At 40.5% G+C, this 16,902-nt stretch overlaps 2 protein-coding genes and 1 long non-coding RNA gene across 6 annotated transcripts; 1 reads left to right on the top strand and 2 right to left on the bottom strand.

Annotated features, from left to right (window-relative positions):
- Positions 1–697: 697 nt before the first annotated feature.
- LOC115421628 (alpha-1,3-mannosyl-glycoprotein 4-beta-N-acetylglucosaminyltransferase C-like) lies at positions 698–8,142 on the bottom strand. 3 transcript variants are annotated; one of them, XM_030137604.1, is made up of 5 exons: positions 7,909–8,142; positions 4,810–4,894; positions 3,497–3,639; positions 3,276–3,423; positions 698–2,800 (listed from the first exon to the last, which is right to left on the bottom strand). In XM_030137604.1, the coding sequence occupies exons 3-5, from the start codon at positions 3,623–3,625 to the stop codon at positions 1,632–1,634; spliced, it is 1,446 nt and encodes a 481-aa protein (XP_029993464.1). In that variant the 5' UTR covers positions 3,626–3,639; positions 4,810–4,894; positions 7,909–8,142; the 3' UTR covers positions 698–1,631. The 3 variants fall into 3 exon arrangements, with proteins under 3 accessions (XP_029993464.1, XP_029993466.1, XP_029993465.1); XM_030137606.1 differs by having other exon boundaries at positions 4,804–4,894; XM_030137605.1 differs by lacking the exon at positions 7,909–8,142 and having other exon boundaries at positions 4,810–5,649.
- A 2,405-nt stretch (positions 8,143–10,547) lies between these two features.
- Positions 10,548–11,727, top strand: LOC115421429 (uncharacterized). The gene is made up of 2 exons (XR_003935678.1): positions 10,548–11,481; positions 11,559–11,727. It is a non-coding gene; the product is annotated as an uncharacterized LOC115421429 (long non-coding RNA).
- On the bottom strand, positions 11,065–15,731 carry borcs5 (BLOC-1 related complex subunit 5). Of its 2 annotated transcripts, XR_003935676.1 has the most exons (5): positions 15,324–15,731; positions 14,168–14,311; positions 12,788–12,945; positions 12,018–12,522; positions 11,065–11,929 (listed from the first exon to the last, which is right to left on the bottom strand). XR_003935676.1 is itself a non-coding variant. In XM_030137318.1 (4 exons), the coding sequence occupies exons 1-4, from the start codon at positions 15,379–15,381 to the stop codon at positions 12,289–12,291; spliced, it is 594 nt and encodes a 197-aa protein (XP_029993178.1). In that variant the 5' UTR covers positions 15,382–15,731; the 3' UTR covers positions 11,065–12,288. The 2 variants fall into 2 exon arrangements, 1 of the variants encoding a protein (XP_029993178.1); XM_030137318.1 differs by having other exon boundaries at positions 11,065–12,522.
- Between the last annotated feature and the right edge of the window lie 1,171 nt (positions 15,732–16,902).

The raw sequence follows: 16,902 nt of genomic DNA on the forward strand, positions 1-16,902 counted from the left end.
GTATATTTGGATACATATTTGGTATTAATTTATTCTTGCACTCAATGGAATGAAAACTAGTGAACGCTAGAGTAGCTGCTGATTATGCAGAACATGTGAAGATAAATACTGTCAGAGCAATACCTTGTTTTAATAAACAATTTGCATAAACACCACATCCATGGGGGGCGCCATTGCTACGTGATGTCAGAGCTTGGAACTGGGAGTACATCGATCTAGTACAAGTTCACAGGTGGGAAGTCACAGGTTTGACTGCCATTCCAGTGCCTTTTCACCAGTAGAAGGTTGGAAAAACACGAGTTACAGGTTGCCTGGAACACAGCATTAGTTATTAATGCCTTCTTGTTCTGCTGATCAGTTCATGCCTGTTTTTTGGGTCATTTATTAATCATATATTACAGAGGATTTTATTATTTAGTTTTATGTTTCCTTTCGTGGACAACGTATATATGTTTCTTTAATTTTAACATTGGTTTCTGTGTTTCCGTATTGTGCAAATAAGACTTAAACACATGATTTTTGGTGAAAGCTGTTTGTAGAACATATTTAACACATTGTTCTTCGTGCCTGGTCAGTCCAACATGGTGGGAGTATCCAGTAAACACAGTATTGCAGTAGAAGTACTTCATTACATTTCACCACTGCTGATCATTAGAGGAAACCAGTCAGAGCAGGAAGAAAAGGAAACAGATACCAGTCAAGTATGAACTATTTTATATACGGATCATTTGTTTAGGAAAACCAAGTATAAAGCCTCCAACAAGGAAGGAGGAAATCACAGCAGGTCTACAAACAACCCAAGAAAATATAGATGTTTTTGAGTTGAAACGGCATCAACTCAGTCACAGTAAAATGTTGTCTTGGTACATTCCTGCAAACTATTGGTCCAAGGGTTTGGGTCACTGGTGTCAAATCAAACCAGACTATGATTCAGATAAAAAAATGTAAGACTCTTCTGGTGCCAAAAACCCAAGATGATAACGACCAAGATGACGAGTCAAGCCTCAAGATCAAACAGTTACAGAAAAGAAGAAAGTTTCATCATGCATTTGTAGATATTTTGACTAAGCCGTGATCTTTTCTTAACCTGAACCAAACACTTTTACAGTCTAAATGTATAGGAGTCAGACTGTGAACTAGTGTAGGTTTAGTAAATCCACCGTCCATCATCTGGACACTGAGGAATAAAACATTAAAACATGGACAAATGACGAAGGTAGAAGAACCATGAGCTGCTGAAGACTGTCAGTAATGACATTAAACATACGGACGGTTTAAAGATTCCCATAAACCACCCCTTTGCATGATTTAATTCCATTTAAAACACTTAAAATGGCACTTTGGGTGTTTTTACTTCTCTCATATTAGACCATATCATTTTTTGAGTTAAACAAAACCAGGATTTTCAACTTTTCCAAACTTTCACCACAGCAGTTGAATCACCTAAACCTAAAAACAGACCCTCAGTCTATGAAGGAAAGGGAAAACAAATGACAGATCATATTAAAACAATGAAAACACATAAATATCTGTGGTTTTGCAGAAATGTCCAAGAGTAACATTTACTTTTTGACTGGGTTACTGAGTCCTGAACGTCTCTATGGTTCACCGTGTTGATCTGGACGAGGGTGTTACTTTTTTAGTGGTGTTATGTACTGTGTTGTCCATAAACTGATGGTTCTGATGATTATCCACTCCTTCTGACCAGCACTGACGACTATTCGCACACATTCGATATCAAAGCCAATCTTGTGGTCCACATTGTTGACCTCAATGCTGCCTCCTTTGAACTCTCCTAATGTGATGTAGGACGTGCACTGTCTCCCCTGTTTGGTCTCCATGAACTTCTGTCCAACCTCCAGAGCTCCGTGGTGGAGGACATCGGTCTGCCGATCCTCCGTCCCCGTTACAATCTTAATCCGGCTGATTTTGGTTGATCTGTGAAAAATTATGACAAAGAAGTCTCCGGTGCATGGAGGTTTTCCCCAGAAGTATTCGTCGGTGATGCTGCTGTAGGCCTTGGCGGCATCATAGTTCTCAAAGACATTAATGTTTGTGTAAAGAGTTGCCGGAGGGTTGTCCGGAATGTCTACGGAGTCTTCCTCAAAGTCGTCATCCTTGAGTTTGTTCTCGGCTCCTCTGTAGGAGGAGTAGTAGCCTGTGTGCTGGAACAGTGACGGCTTGAAGCGGATTGCGTCCTTCTGGGCCAGCAGACCTCGGAAGTGGATCAGGAGCCAATCGCATGGCATCTCCTGGTAGAACATGAGCAGGAAGTGAGCCAGACGAGGCAGGTCTCTGGACTGGTACAACTTCCCGATGTATCCGAGCTTGGAGAACTCCAGCATCACCCAGTAGGATCCCTCTCTGGAGGTGATCACCTTCTTCAGTGATGTCAGGAAGTTCTTGGAGCAGCGTACGTCGTCCTCCAACATCATGTAGAAATGAGACAGGTTGGTGCAGAAGTTCAGGAGGAAGGCGTAGTCCACGTTCTGTTTCGACCGGAACCGGACCCGGTCCTCTGGGTCATTGTAGTTCCTCTTCAGGCCGTCCAGAGACGGGTAGTATTCTTCTGGAGCCTGGATCACCAAAAGGCGTCCAGCAATGACGTGGTGGGCAAACTTCCTGATGATCTCCTGGACCAGGTTCTCACACCAGACCAGGTCAAAGTCCGCCAGGTGGACCACAACTACAAGCTCTTTGAGCTCCTCATAACTGGACTGATCAAAGATGGATTTGATCGTGTCTAGAAGATAATTCCCCTTTTTCCTCTTGACAGAAGAAAGTCCAATGGTGAGAAACTCTGAAAACAAACACAGTTGGACAGAATCATCATCAGCAGTAAATAAACTGTGTTGGTCCAGTAATTTGGTTCTGAAGGTCTTTTCTACAGCTTCTCCACCTTGTTCTACATGTGGACTAAGGTTAGTTAAATGTGAAGACATTCAGAGAGCTTGTTTGAACCTTATTATTTTTGGTTTCAGAGTGAAGCCAGTCTGCATTTATTTCTCTTTGTCACTAAGAGGTAGATTCATTGTTCTATAAATAAATAGTTTCTTCTGAATGTTCCTCCGACATATCATGGTGTTTTCATTGGTTTTATTTCATCAGTTTCACTTTAGTTGGTGTTCATTGACAATCTGAGTTCAGATGGACTTTATTGACCCTGTTTTAACTGCACATCACATTTGTATTAAAAACAACACAATGAAATGAAAGTGGTCTGATACAGACGTGAGTCAGTCATTTTATTCATTTTAACTTTGTTGTGTACATACTTTTACGTGGCAAAGGAAATCCTGCCAGGTACCGGTATGTGACGTTAATGGTCCCGGAGATGTTGGACAGATCAGTGAATGTGTGGACGTATCGGTCAGAGTTTATCGGATGCATCACAGACTCTCCCAGCTGTCGCTTCTTCGCCTCCTGGAAGTTTATATGGAAAAATAAGTATGACGGCAACAGAAGAAGGAGGTGGTTTTGAAGGTGTGAAACGAACCAGAACATATCCATCGTCCATGTAAAGGTTGAAGAAGAGCAGGAAGGTGATGAAGACCCCGAGGAACTGGAACATGTGTCGTTTCCTCAAACACCTCATCTTATCCACAGATTTCCAGATCAGCCGCATGGTCAAGCCTGGGTCTGCAGGAAGATACACAAAAATACATAAAAACATGTAAGAACAGGTAAAAACACAAAAAAAGGTAAAAACATAAAAACATGTAACTGCACGTAAAAACATAAAAAAATACATAAAAACGTTCAAAAAAACATAAAAACAATAATGTCCAACTACACACATTTTAATGTTATTTGATCATTGAAACAAAGCTATTAACTGATTATTTTTGTGTTTATTATTAATATACATTGGGTTTATACTTTTAAAGAATATCTTCCACTTAGTGCATTAAAGAATCAAATCTGCATTAAAAGTCATTTTCCAGGATTGGATTTAGTTGTTGTGACATTACCAGAGGCTGGTTTATATCTGCATTTTTTAATCTGTTTGTTGAATTCATTCTGATGAAAACATATCAGACCTGTTCAGATGTCAGACATCTGAATGCTGAGGATGATGGGAGATTCTCCTGGAAACCATCGTCTCTGCCCATGTCACACTTTTATCTACTACTGCTTATCTACTGAACGGTTGTAACATGTCGAGGTCAAACTGCTTTATTACAAATATCCTTATTATTATGTGTAAACTACACAACATGAATGACAACGACACAATAAACCTGTCATCTGACATCGTCATCTTCTGGTCTGGTATGTGATGTCATCTGACATCATCGTCTGGTCTGGTATGTGTTTGGGGTTTTTATTCACATGTTAAGCAGTTTAACATAATGACATCAGTTACATGATGAAGTCGCTGTTTTCCTCAGTCCAGACTTTATGTAAGAGGCATTTTTTACTCTGGTTTATTCAAAACAAAAACAGCCTCAGAGGTTGAGTGTTTCAGTGTTTTACATTAGAACATGGACTAGTGGGTATGAAATGATGGTAGACAAAAGAAACAGGAAACAAAGCCTCTGACTTCTGACCTCCAGCCACTCTGCCACAACAACCACATCACCTTAAATAAGACATAACCTGACACCGGTGTGGACCATGAACATCTCATCAGGCAGGAGAAATAAACCTGAATCTGAATCCGTTTTCACTCAGACTCAAAGTGAAACTCTCATCTCAGTTTTTTTTATTCAAATGTGCTGTCACCGCTAATTAGACCAAAACTGCTTCACAGCATTTTCCAAACAGCTCAGACACAGCGTTTTGACAACGTTAAAGTCTTACCACTGCCACTGCTGCTGCCGTCAACCTGTCATCAAAGTCCCTGTTCTGTGGACTCCAAGGGTTTTCATAGATCCTTAAACAAGTAACGAGACTGAAAAGAAAAAGAAAAAGAAGAAATACATGAGGGGAAAACACTGACGCATGTGTTTATGATTCAGACCTGAGTTCACGTTGGTCCATCCTGTACATGAACCAACAGCCTGTTTATGGACATGGACCTGGACCTGGATCCAATATTGTCTGTTGGCTCATTTATTATTATTGTAGACAACAGTTAATATAAATCCAAGCCCCACCTCTTCATGTGACCAAAAACACAATCAGTGTCTGTAACAGACGAACAAAAACATTCAACCGTAAAGTCATCGACTAATCTGTCAAACATCTGTTGGTGGTTCCACCGTGGATGCCATCATGGACCTTAGTGCTGACTTGACGTGGACCTCTGTATGGATGGTGCCGTGGACTGTCCCTTTCTTGTGGACGGATTGAGGCGTTGGACTCTGGTTTTGACACCGGATGATTTGTTCTAGGGCTCGGCGTTGGTTCCTCTGCAGAGCAGGGTGGTAGTGATGGTGGTGGTGCGAGCAGATGGCCGAGTGGACTTGGGTTGTTGTTTTGAAGTGGGTGGTTCCACCCACCCTCCATATTTTTCACACTTTATTTCACTGAAGAGACTATGATCGAAGGCGGAAACACATGAAAACACACGGCATATTGTTGAGATGGATTCAGCAGGTCTGAGGACATGGACATGCCTTCAGGTCCATGTCCATGAGTCACAGGTTTAACCTGTGGTATGGTCAACATACCTGTCCATCGAACATGTCTATCAACAGACACTGATCAGCAGCTCATACCGCGCACACACATACACATATGTATACACTATACATATATATATATATATGTATATATGTATATATATATATATATATATATATATATATATATATATATATATATATATATATATATATATATATATATATATGGTGTAAAAACAGTAAACTGGACTTGGACGAGTTGATTTAATGTCCAGGAGATGCAGACTGATGAGACACAGACGTCCATCTGATGGGTTTTGATGGGACAAAGGCTGATTCCACGTGGACAGACTTCACCAAACTGTTCCATGTAGAAGACGAGTTCGTCAGGATGTTCTACAAGATCTGGATATAGATTAGGAACCCAGGTCATTCTACAGGGTCTGGATATAGATTGGGAACCCACTCAGGGAAAAACTGGAGCTTTGACAGAAACTGAAGGATTGTTCTGAGGACATCTGTCTCCAAGAGACAAGGTTAGCCCACTGTCATGTGAAGATGACGGCGACGATGAAGACTATGACGTTTAATGTCCAGGACGGTGGGACATGTTTTCTTATGTCACATGTTCAACTTGTGCTCAGTCCTGACTCTTCCCATTATTGACTGGTTTATTGCTACACTGGTGCCATTGGGTGGATGGAGTTCATGTTCACTTCCACTCAGTTCAGTGTGTTGACTGGTTTTTAAATGCAGTGTTTTTAATGATGTGTTCGTTTTACAGTGAACTCTGTTTTCATCCACGGTGTCAGAAGAACAGGATGTGAGGAAGGAAAAGCCCAAGGAATAGATCCAACTGTGAAACACATTCCAACTCCGCAAGGTTACAAAACACAAACACGGCAGCAACAGCAACAAAAACAGCAAGGACAGCAACATCAACAGCAAGGACAGCAACATCAACAACAACAGCAACACAAACAGGGAACAGCAAGAACAAGAACAAAAACAGCAAAGACAACAACAACTGTAATTTCCCAGTTTGGGATAAAGTCCGTCCGTCCGTCCGTCCATCCATCCATCCATCCATCCATCCATCCATCCATCCATCCATCCATCCATCCATCCATCCATCTATCTATCTATCTATCTATCTATCTATCTATCTATCTATCTATCTATCTATCTATCTATCTATCTATCTATCTATCACCACCACAGGGTTATTCAGTAGTTTTCATCCACTGAACTTTTAACTAAGGCTGATAAACTCTCTTGTGTTGACATCCCGGTTTAGTTTTAACATTAATAAATAAACTGTGAGCTCTTATTTTAATCCCATCTTTTTTTATTTAAGGCTGGTGTCTAAATCTAACTCTAACCAACAACTATGCTGTAAAAACTAACATTCAACAAATGTTTATCTGAGATCAATAATTCAAATGCATTAATAAATACATCTTAATCCATATTTAGGAAAAGACTTTGAATACCGGTTCTTTTTCTAAACATTTAACCAGCGATTTAATTTTTTTAGGTAAAGAATGTGTTTTATTCACAGTTAATAAATGACTGTATTCATTCAAATGTTAATAAATTCACTGTGAGTCTCTATTTATCACCTTTTTACAGGCGTTTTCAGTTTTGAGTCATTCTTTTTTTTTTTTTTTTTTACTTATTCATGGATTTTTGGGAACAAAATCTCTCTGGTTAGGGGTATGAAAAGGCTGTAAGTTGAATTAAATATTATAACACTTGTAAAACATATTTCTGAACATTTCTGTGTTTTCAGGATTAGACTAAACTGACATTTATTTATAGATGAGTAAAGGTCGTGATTGGTTTGAACATTAATAAAGACAATGTCAGTTTTATTCCATGTTTATCAACATTTTATACATCAGCCTAAATATAATTGCATTGATTTATTTATCCTATTATATTTTTTAACTTTTTTTTTCTTAGTTTTCTTTTTATTTTTTAACTTTATTATAGCCTACATATAACTCATTTTGCCCATTGAACCTTTTCAGTCTGTTAGTTCTAAACATTGACAGCACTACCATGGTTTGGTGTAAATACTAATTAAATAATAATAACCCGTTGTGTCTCATTTTTATGTCATATTTACCCTTAAATCAAACCCTCGTATTTTTCTTTACCTGCTCCATCAGTGTGAACCCGACCATATTATCATTAAATCTTCACACAATTAAATTATTTCTGTTCATCTTCTGATAAAACCCGGAGATCCAAACTCTGCACAAGTAGTTCGGTTTCCAGCGGAACCTGAACCGAAAAGCCGCAGACTCGTGCGGATGCGGAGCGGTTTTCCTACCTGTCCACATCCGTAGCTGATCCGCATCCTGAGCATCCATCTGCGGCGGAGGCGGAGGAGAGACGAACAGTGGGTCTGCGGCGCGGAGGCTCCGTCCTCCTCCTCCTCCTTCTTCTCCTCCTCCTCCGGCTCCTCTGCTGTCTCCGGCCGGTGGTCCTCCCCTGTCTCCCACGGCACGGTGACACGAACACGGAGAGTCTGACCCGACGCCGCTCATTGGCTCAGACTTCTCCGAGCTCCTCCGAAACTCCCCGAAGCTCCCCGAAGCTCCCCGAACCCCCCCACCGCCGATCCGCAGCTCCTCTCTCTGGGTCTTAAAGGGGGCATCATCATCATCATCGTCACCACCATCACCACCATCTCCATCATCTTCATCATCATCTCCATCATCTTCATCATCATCATCGTCATCACCATCATCGTCACCACCATCACCATCATCATCATCACCATCTTCATCATCATCACCATCATCGTCACCACCATCATCATCATCATCACCATCACCACCATCTCCATCATCTTCATCATCATCATCATCTCTATCATCATCATCACCATCATCATCATCACCTTCTCCATCATCTTCATCATCATCTCCATAATCTTCATCATCATCATCACCACCATCTCCATCATCTTCATCATCATCTCCATCATCTTCATCATCATCATCATCACCACCATCACCATCATCATCATCATCACCATCTCCATCATCTTCATCATCATCACCATAATCGTCACCACCATCATCATCATCACCATCACCACCATCTTCATCATCATCTTCATCATCATCATCATCATCATCATCTCCATCATCTTCATCATCATCATCATCATCATCATCACCATCATCATCATCACCTTCTCCATCATCTTCATCATCATCTCCATAATCTTCATCATCATCATCATCACCATCTCCATCATCTTCATCATCCTTTCCATCATCTTCATCATCATCATCATCATCATCATGCAGGGATCCAGGAGGTTACCAGCTGTTCAATTAATCGTGTGGGTTTGTATGGGTGGGCTGGGGGTTGCAGGGGTCCAGGTGATCAGTGAGATGTTATTGTTGAAATGGGTGAAGAAGATGTTGGGCTGTTCTGTAGTAGAGGTGAAGCCTGGGTATTGAACCACCTCAGGTTTGGATGCTCCGCCCATCAGGGTGCTGAAGCCTTGCCATCCCTCTCATGCTTTTTCTGGTGTTAATTTCTTCTCCACCTCGATTTTATCCAGCTTGGCCTTCCTCCTGAACTCTTTCTGCAGTTCCCTCGTTCAGACTTCAAGCATTTTTCTTTTCCACCAAACAGGCTTTCACATCCATGGTGACCCTTTTTTATTGTTTGGGTGGAATTACCTGTTTAGTGTGAAAGCCTGCTAACATCATCCCCACAGTCATTTAAACACATTCATTCAAAATAGTTCAAAAAAGCCCCTTAGTGTCTCAGATACATCCTCACTCCAGATCCTAATGTTTTTTGCGATCGTCCTTCTGACTTTAATGGTGACCTGTATTTTGGCAGCAGCAGGATGATGTTATGGTCTGAAAGGCCTCCAGATGGACGTGGTTTTGAGATGTATGTCCCAGGTATATTACCAAAGCACAAGTCCAGTATGTTGTGTCTTGTTGTTCCAGACTTATTACACCTGTTAAAATCCCCTAATAAAACACTGGCTTATCTCCAGTTTGAGTTGCAGCTCTGTTGGAACCTTCTGTTATTCAGCAGATGCCTTAAAATCAGGTCCTGGGACTAAAATAACAGTGATCTGTGTGAATTCTTATGGTAAATGATGTGTTATAAAAGACACAGTTATTAGTACATAGTGTTTACCACCGTCAGTCTCCCAGTTTCTGTGTACAGTCATGCAGACCCCGCCCCCAACCCATTCCCCTTTTTGGATTGGATCTCTGTCTAAGTGAATAATGTCAAATCTGACCATCTGAAAGTCCACGTCTCCAGAGAACCATGATACGGTGAAACAAGAGACTGGTCCATTGGAAAACCAAACTGGACTTGGTCAGCACACGAGTTAACCTTTAATAAGTGATTTATCAACATTTATTCTAATATTATCCTCTGTATTTTTACATTTTCAGTGTAAAACATCTATTTTTCCATATTTAACTCACTGATCATGTAGATGTTCATAAACACTCAGAGTAAATTCAAATAAGAGAGTAAATATCAAAACTGAGAAAACTGGAGAAAAAGTGTCTTTTTCAACCAAATTCTCATTAATTGATCATAAACCCAGTGTGTCCATCCACTGTCATTGATCCAACTCCATGGGTTTTACTGGTGAATAAATGTTGTAGAAGATGATGGTGTTTCCATGGTAACTACAGAGCCTCTGAACGTCCAAAATGGGTCATATCTGATGACCATGAAAAGATGACGAACTGCATTTTACACCAATTATTTACATGTATTGATAGGATTAGTGGATCAACAAGTATTAAACAGTTGTACCAGTGGATGGTTCTGGTTCTGGTTAAAGGTGGATGTTTGGGTCTTTGAGGTTTAAGCAGATTCATCGTGGTGACGTAAATAAACTTAACATCCTGGTGATGAAGAAGGAACAGCAGAAAAGATTCAGATGTAAAAAAAAAAAAAAAAAAAAAAAAAAAAAAAATCACAGAAAAGACGATGAAATCAGAATCTGTTGTCATGGTGATTCAAACCTGAGGATTTGGTTCATTTTTGATCATTTTGTAGATTCTTTCTGTTCATTTGTGCTTCATTTTTCTTATTTTTGTTCCAACTGTCACTATTATAAAACCTCAATGAATTAATGCGATAAATGTCATTTTGTCTGAACTAAAGTGTTGAAGACATGTTAAGGTCAAAGGTCACGGTAAATAAATACGACCCCTGTGGTTTATAGAACCCTGACCCGGTTCATATTCACATTTATCAGATTAAACACAGACGACTGATAAATAAACATGTGACATTAGAACTAGAATAAACCATAATGTATTTTATACTGGACATACATGGAAAACCCCAAAGCATCATGGTCTGAAACATCTAGACGTTCAACACCAGAACATCAGCACATCTTCATGCACTGATTTAGGGGCGGAACCGATAGAAGTGGACACATGGTCCATGTTGGACCAGATGAATGTGTCTTTTATTAATGATGGATTTTCTTTAAACATCTAAAACCAGATGATTTATTCAATTATTTGTATGAACATTATTTCTTTGTTGTGTTAGCCTTAGCATTAGCAATAGCACTAGCGGTAGCGTTTTAATGTGACTGTGGATTCCAGGCGCTTAAATACAGATGGAACCAGAACCGGACCTGGACCTGAGCAGGTTCTGGGTTTATTTAGGACATTTACATGAACCTGTGGATGAGCCCACGTAAACACACAGAGTCTCTGAAGGTTCTGAAGGTTCTTCACCTTCACTGAACCTCCGTCCTCTTTGTCCAGAATAAAGTCTGTCCTCATTCTGTCCACACTGCCATCATACCAGTCCAGAACCAGAACAAAACCGAAAACACAAGATGAAACCACTGATCTGGATAACAGACCAACACCTGGTCCAGGTCCAGTCCACTGATCCTCTGGTTCTGGTCCAGACCCAGTTCACTGATCCTCCAGTTCCAGTCCAGATTTTGTCCAGATCTGGTTCACTGATCCTCTGGTCCCAGTCCAGACCCAGTCCACTGATCCTCCAGTCCCGGTCCGGTCAAAAGTCCGTTCAGTCCTGTGGGTTCTTTTCCAGTTCAGGACATAAAATGGTCGAATCAAAGACAACAGTTCAACCTTTTACCAGAAACAATAAACAAACACAGTAAAAAACAATAACATGTCAATGATGTGAAACTTCTGTAAATTCAATCTGGTTTATATTAAATATATTAACAGTTTTAATTGTCCACAAACTGATTTAAGACACATTTAAATAAATTCGAAAGTCAATCTGATCTGATCCACATAGAGTCCAGACCTGAACCATGTAGAGTCCAGACCTGAACCATGAGGAGTCCAGACCTGAACTACACGGAGTCCAGACCTGAACAAAGCGGAGTCCAGACCTGAATCACGCAGAGTCCAGACCTGAACCACACAGAGTCCAGACCTGAACCACATGGTCTATGGATTTGATGGAGTCTCCATTATCTGGATGGAACTAATGCGACTATGGCAGATAAACGTGACCTGTATAAAGTCCTGTGTGTCCTAGTCCAGGCTAAAGGGGGTCCAGTGAAGGACCAGGGTGGTGGACCTCTGGAGACCAGACCAGTTCATGTAAAGGTGGTGGTTTTTCAGTGTATTTGGTTGCGGGCCAGAGGTCCATAGACTGTGCACAGACCTGCTGGTCCTCCTGGACCTGGATGGAGGTTCTGGATCTACTTGGAGGCTGGATCCGGGTCAGGCCTCATGCTAAAGGGCTCCAGGCGTTCGCTCTCCGGCAGCATGTTGTTGAGTCTGTCCATGAGGGGGACGGTCTGGTCGATGCCCATTTGGATGCGTCTCAGGATCATGGACATCTCGTTGACCTTCTGGATCTGCTCGGCGTACTTGGCGTAGCGTTTCTGACGTTCCTGCATGATGCTGAACAGCGTCTCCACCGACAGGTCCATCTGTGGACGGACAAGGTCTGGGTTATTGACGGGGTCCCACATGTGACCAAACAGATGTCGATTCTGGATCAATGACTTCAGTGGTTTTTCAGTAAAAATGTGCAGATTTCTCCAGTTTTCTACCTGTTTCTTCACAAAAAAATGACTTGTTTATTATTTGTCTGATAAAAACCATTAGTTTTACATGTTAATGATCAGTTTTTCATGACCCATTACATGATAAATGTCACTGTGGTAATGTTTGTACCGATGCCGTCGTCTTTACCTCTTTAATCCTCTTGACCAATGCGTTCTGGTCGAAGGCCACGGCCTCGGCGCATTGGTGCAGGTGGTCCTGGTATCGGACGCAGAGCTGCAGAACCTGGATGGTGTCCAGACGCTCCAGACACACGGTACTGGGGGACGTCTGACCACTGAGGACGCCTGAGGACCGCACCAGAACCAGAACATTAGGACATGTGAAAACATGTCACATGTCAGGACACGTTAATTCAACAGGTTTAGCTCAAATATAATATGAACCATTTAATAATTAAAACCATTTTAAACACAGTAGTTAAACAGTTAATTTCCTGAGGCTCATCAGTGGACACCTGACTGTCCATCAGCTTCATGTCCACATGTGTGACTGTCCTAATACTTTTGTCCCTGAATAGAAGTGATGGGCATAAACACCTGTAGAATACGATACTGAACCAGTTCAGACTGACCTTTATTAACTCTAACCCTGAACCGAATGACATAAGAACCAATAAAACCTTCACCTTTACTTCCATCCATTTACTGTCACCGTGACAACAGATATTCATTACCACTTCTGTTAATGAGTGGAACTAAAACAGCCATTTACATTTCACTTTGAGTAAAGTTTGGAGCCACTTTATCTGATCAGAATTTTATTTTATTTCCTGAATGTTTTGTTCCTTTTTTATCCTTTTATTTGGCGATAAATGAAAAACTGAAGGACATGTAAACCTATGTTAAACTATTCAATTCCATCAATAAAGCACTGAAACTAAAATTATCTTGAATAAAATCAAAACATTTTGTCTGTACAGTTACATCCAAGTGGATTTTAACTATTTTCATTCCAGTTTTTTTATTACACATAAAGATCAAATAAAACTCAGTCATAACATGGATTTTATTACAAAACCATTTGTGTCCCCAGTGTGAAGTTGTTGAACTCAGCTCCAAATCCTGTTGAATATCATCAGTCAACATCAGATGTTCAGTGACTTCACACTGGTCCAAACATCATAGAAATAAGTGAATACTGGACAAAACGCTGCTGAATGTGAGACAAATCCTCACCTTCACCAAAACTAAACACATCTGAATCTCAGGAAAAGTAGATGGATTTTTTTTTCCACAGTTGCTGCTTTTTTTTGTCACAAATTCCTCTTTTTGTCACATTTTTCCACGATAACTCCACAGAAAACAAAGAAAAAGATTTGACAAAAGATGAAGTTACATTCTTAGATTAAAAAAAATCCACAATCATGTTCCTTCAAACGCAGAACATAGATTACATCATAGAACATGGACTACATCTCATATCTACTAAAACTGGGACACAATTAGAGACAAACTGTGAAGTGCCCATTTCCTCCTCTATCCTGGAGAACCCCCCCTTAATGTCAACCTTTCAGAAGAGGCTGGAACGTGGGGATCTCCTGCAGTTTGATGACGTCTGGGTCGTTGTGGATGTTCCGTAGCGACTGTGTTCCCTGAGCCACCACCACAATGTCGTCCATCTTTGCCTTCTGCTTCATCGGGGATGGAACCACTGTAGCAAACAAATCCAAAGAACAGAAGTCATACAGCAGAACTTGATAGAATCAGAACCCTCAGACCACATCCAGAACCAGCACTAGACCCGACAGAACCACAGGGGTCAGGATCACCATGGAGAACCTTAGTCCAGATCTTAAGACAATGTAAACTGGACTCCCTGGACTCAGAGGAACCTGGGTTGGACCAGGACTTAGTGGAACCATGGACTGAGCTCAGACCAAACAGAACCCATGTGTTTTAGGTGGAATCAGTCACTGACTGTGTTCTTCAGACTAAAGACAGAACCCAAATATTACACACTGGAGTGAACAGAACATTCTCTTCTCCAAACCTCATCCTTCTAAATGTCTGAGTTCCACCTCCATGAATACTGACTCTGTAAAGAACCGCCCATCTGTTCCATGTCCAGATTGTCCAGGACTTCGATAGAATGATCCCAAACCAACCTGGAGATCATCCGAACTGACTCACACACATCCTTCACATCTGAAGGACATGTACAGCAGCTTTAGTTTTCAGCTTTTTATTGTTATTACTGTGGTACACCAGCTCTCTGGGTTTTATAAACTTTGTAAAAATAATGGTTCAATATGTAAATTAGTAGTTTCATGTTCTTCATAGTTTTATGAATTTTTATCATTATTTAAGAGGAGGTTTAAAATATGCATTTTGCAATTTTTTTTTCTGCCTCTCCTCTTATCATTTCTTTACCTTAGTATTCAGTAAATCATGTAAATCCACCTAAATGAACCCATTACCCTCAGGTAAATCCACATAAATGAACCCATTACTCTCAGGTAAATCCACATACATGAACTTCTTACCCTCAGGTAAATCCACCTAAATGAACCCATAACCCTCAGGTAAATCCACATCAATGAACCCATAGCCCTAAACCTAACCCGTCACCCTAACTCTTACCCTAACCCTAATGAACCCGTTACCCCAAACTTAAACCTAACCCGCTACCTTAACCCTAACCGGACCCAAACCCGGTGTTGTACCTGCTGATCCATAGTCCGAGTGTTTGTGCTCCGAGTCCCCGCTTTGCTCCGCTCCCATCCTGTTACCGGTGGTTTTACCGATCCTTAACGGACACAAATATTAAAACTGATGAACCGTGAACCAGTGGATTGGCTTTACCATGAATCCATGAACCGCACAACACTTTTATTTCCGCTGTTTAGTGAATGTGAGCTAACGGCTGTTATCGGCATATAACTCGGTTCTGAGGGGGATTAGTAACGAATAAACCCCGTTTAGCGGAAATAAAAGAGGCTAAAAACTCAAAAAGATCCGAATAAAACCAACGGGGCTCGAAACATTAACGTTACCGACAGATTTATGGAGAATGACAGCGGTGTTAGGCTCCTACAAACGTTCTTCCGTAAATATTAATCACGTGACGACCGGTTCTTCTTCTGCTTCTTCTGTGACAGGTCAGTACCTCTGTACTGCCCCCTTCAGGTCTGCACAGTTTTAATCATCTGTGCAATATCCCAACCCCAAACACAATATAATACAAAACAATAACATAATACAGTAATACAAAACAATAATGTAATACAATAATACAAAACAATAATATAATACAATTAATACAAAACAATAACATAATACAATAATACAAAACAATAATGTAATACGATAATACAAAACAATAATACAAAACAATAATATAATAAGATAATACAAAACAATAATATAATACAATAATACAAAACAATAATGTAATGCAATGATACAAAACAATACACAGGAAATGACACAAGTGAATAAATAAACTGCTAATAAACTTTCTTATCTTAGATCCCCAGTAGTAGTCATTATAGTAGTAGTAGTAGTAGTAATAGTAATAGTAATAGTAATAGTAGTAGTAGTAGTGTTAGTGGTAGTAATAGTAGTAGTAGTAGTAGTTGTAGTAGTAGTAAAAATAGTAGTAATAGTAGTAGTAGTAATAGTAGTATTAATAGTAGTAGTGTTAGTGGTAGTAATAGAAGTAGTAGTAACAATAATAGCAGTAATAGTAGTAGTAGTAGTAGTAGTAGTAGTAGTAGTAGTGGTTCGTAGCCACCTAGCCACCATAACCATCCATGGTACTCTGGGAGATGGGAGTGCGTGGGAAGTCCCACCAGCAGAAAATCAAGCACCTCTCCAGAGCTGCTGGAAAGGTGAGTCAGTGGCTGTGGATGAAGAGACAGGACTCCACCTGGGCTTCAGGTGAGTATATGGTATCTATGAGGTGAACCTGGGACACAGGGATTCACTGCTGAACCCTCTGGGGGTGTAGTGGGCCTATCAGTGAAATACCAAAGAAGGAGGGCACCCACTGAAGAACCCAGAGGATGTCCTCACTCACTGGACCAAATCACTGGTATGCAAAAAGGGATATAAACATCTGGTCCTATACAACACATCTGGGCTCTTAGAAATTTAATTTCAGTCACTATTTTCAATTCACTTAAAAACAGTTGTAGATAATCACTGAAACACTAATTAAGAAATTGTGAGGTGTTTAAAGGTGTTACATGTAATTTTTTATGGGGACATCAGCACCCCCCAGTGGTCCAACATATGTGCTCT

The sequence above is a fragment of the Sphaeramia orbicularis genome, chromosome 6 (assembly GCF_902148855.1).
Source record: "Sphaeramia orbicularis chromosome 6, fSphaOr1.1, whole genome shotgun sequence".
Taxonomy (NCBI): Eukaryota; Metazoa; Chordata; class Actinopteri; order Kurtiformes; family Apogonidae; genus Sphaeramia; species Sphaeramia orbicularis.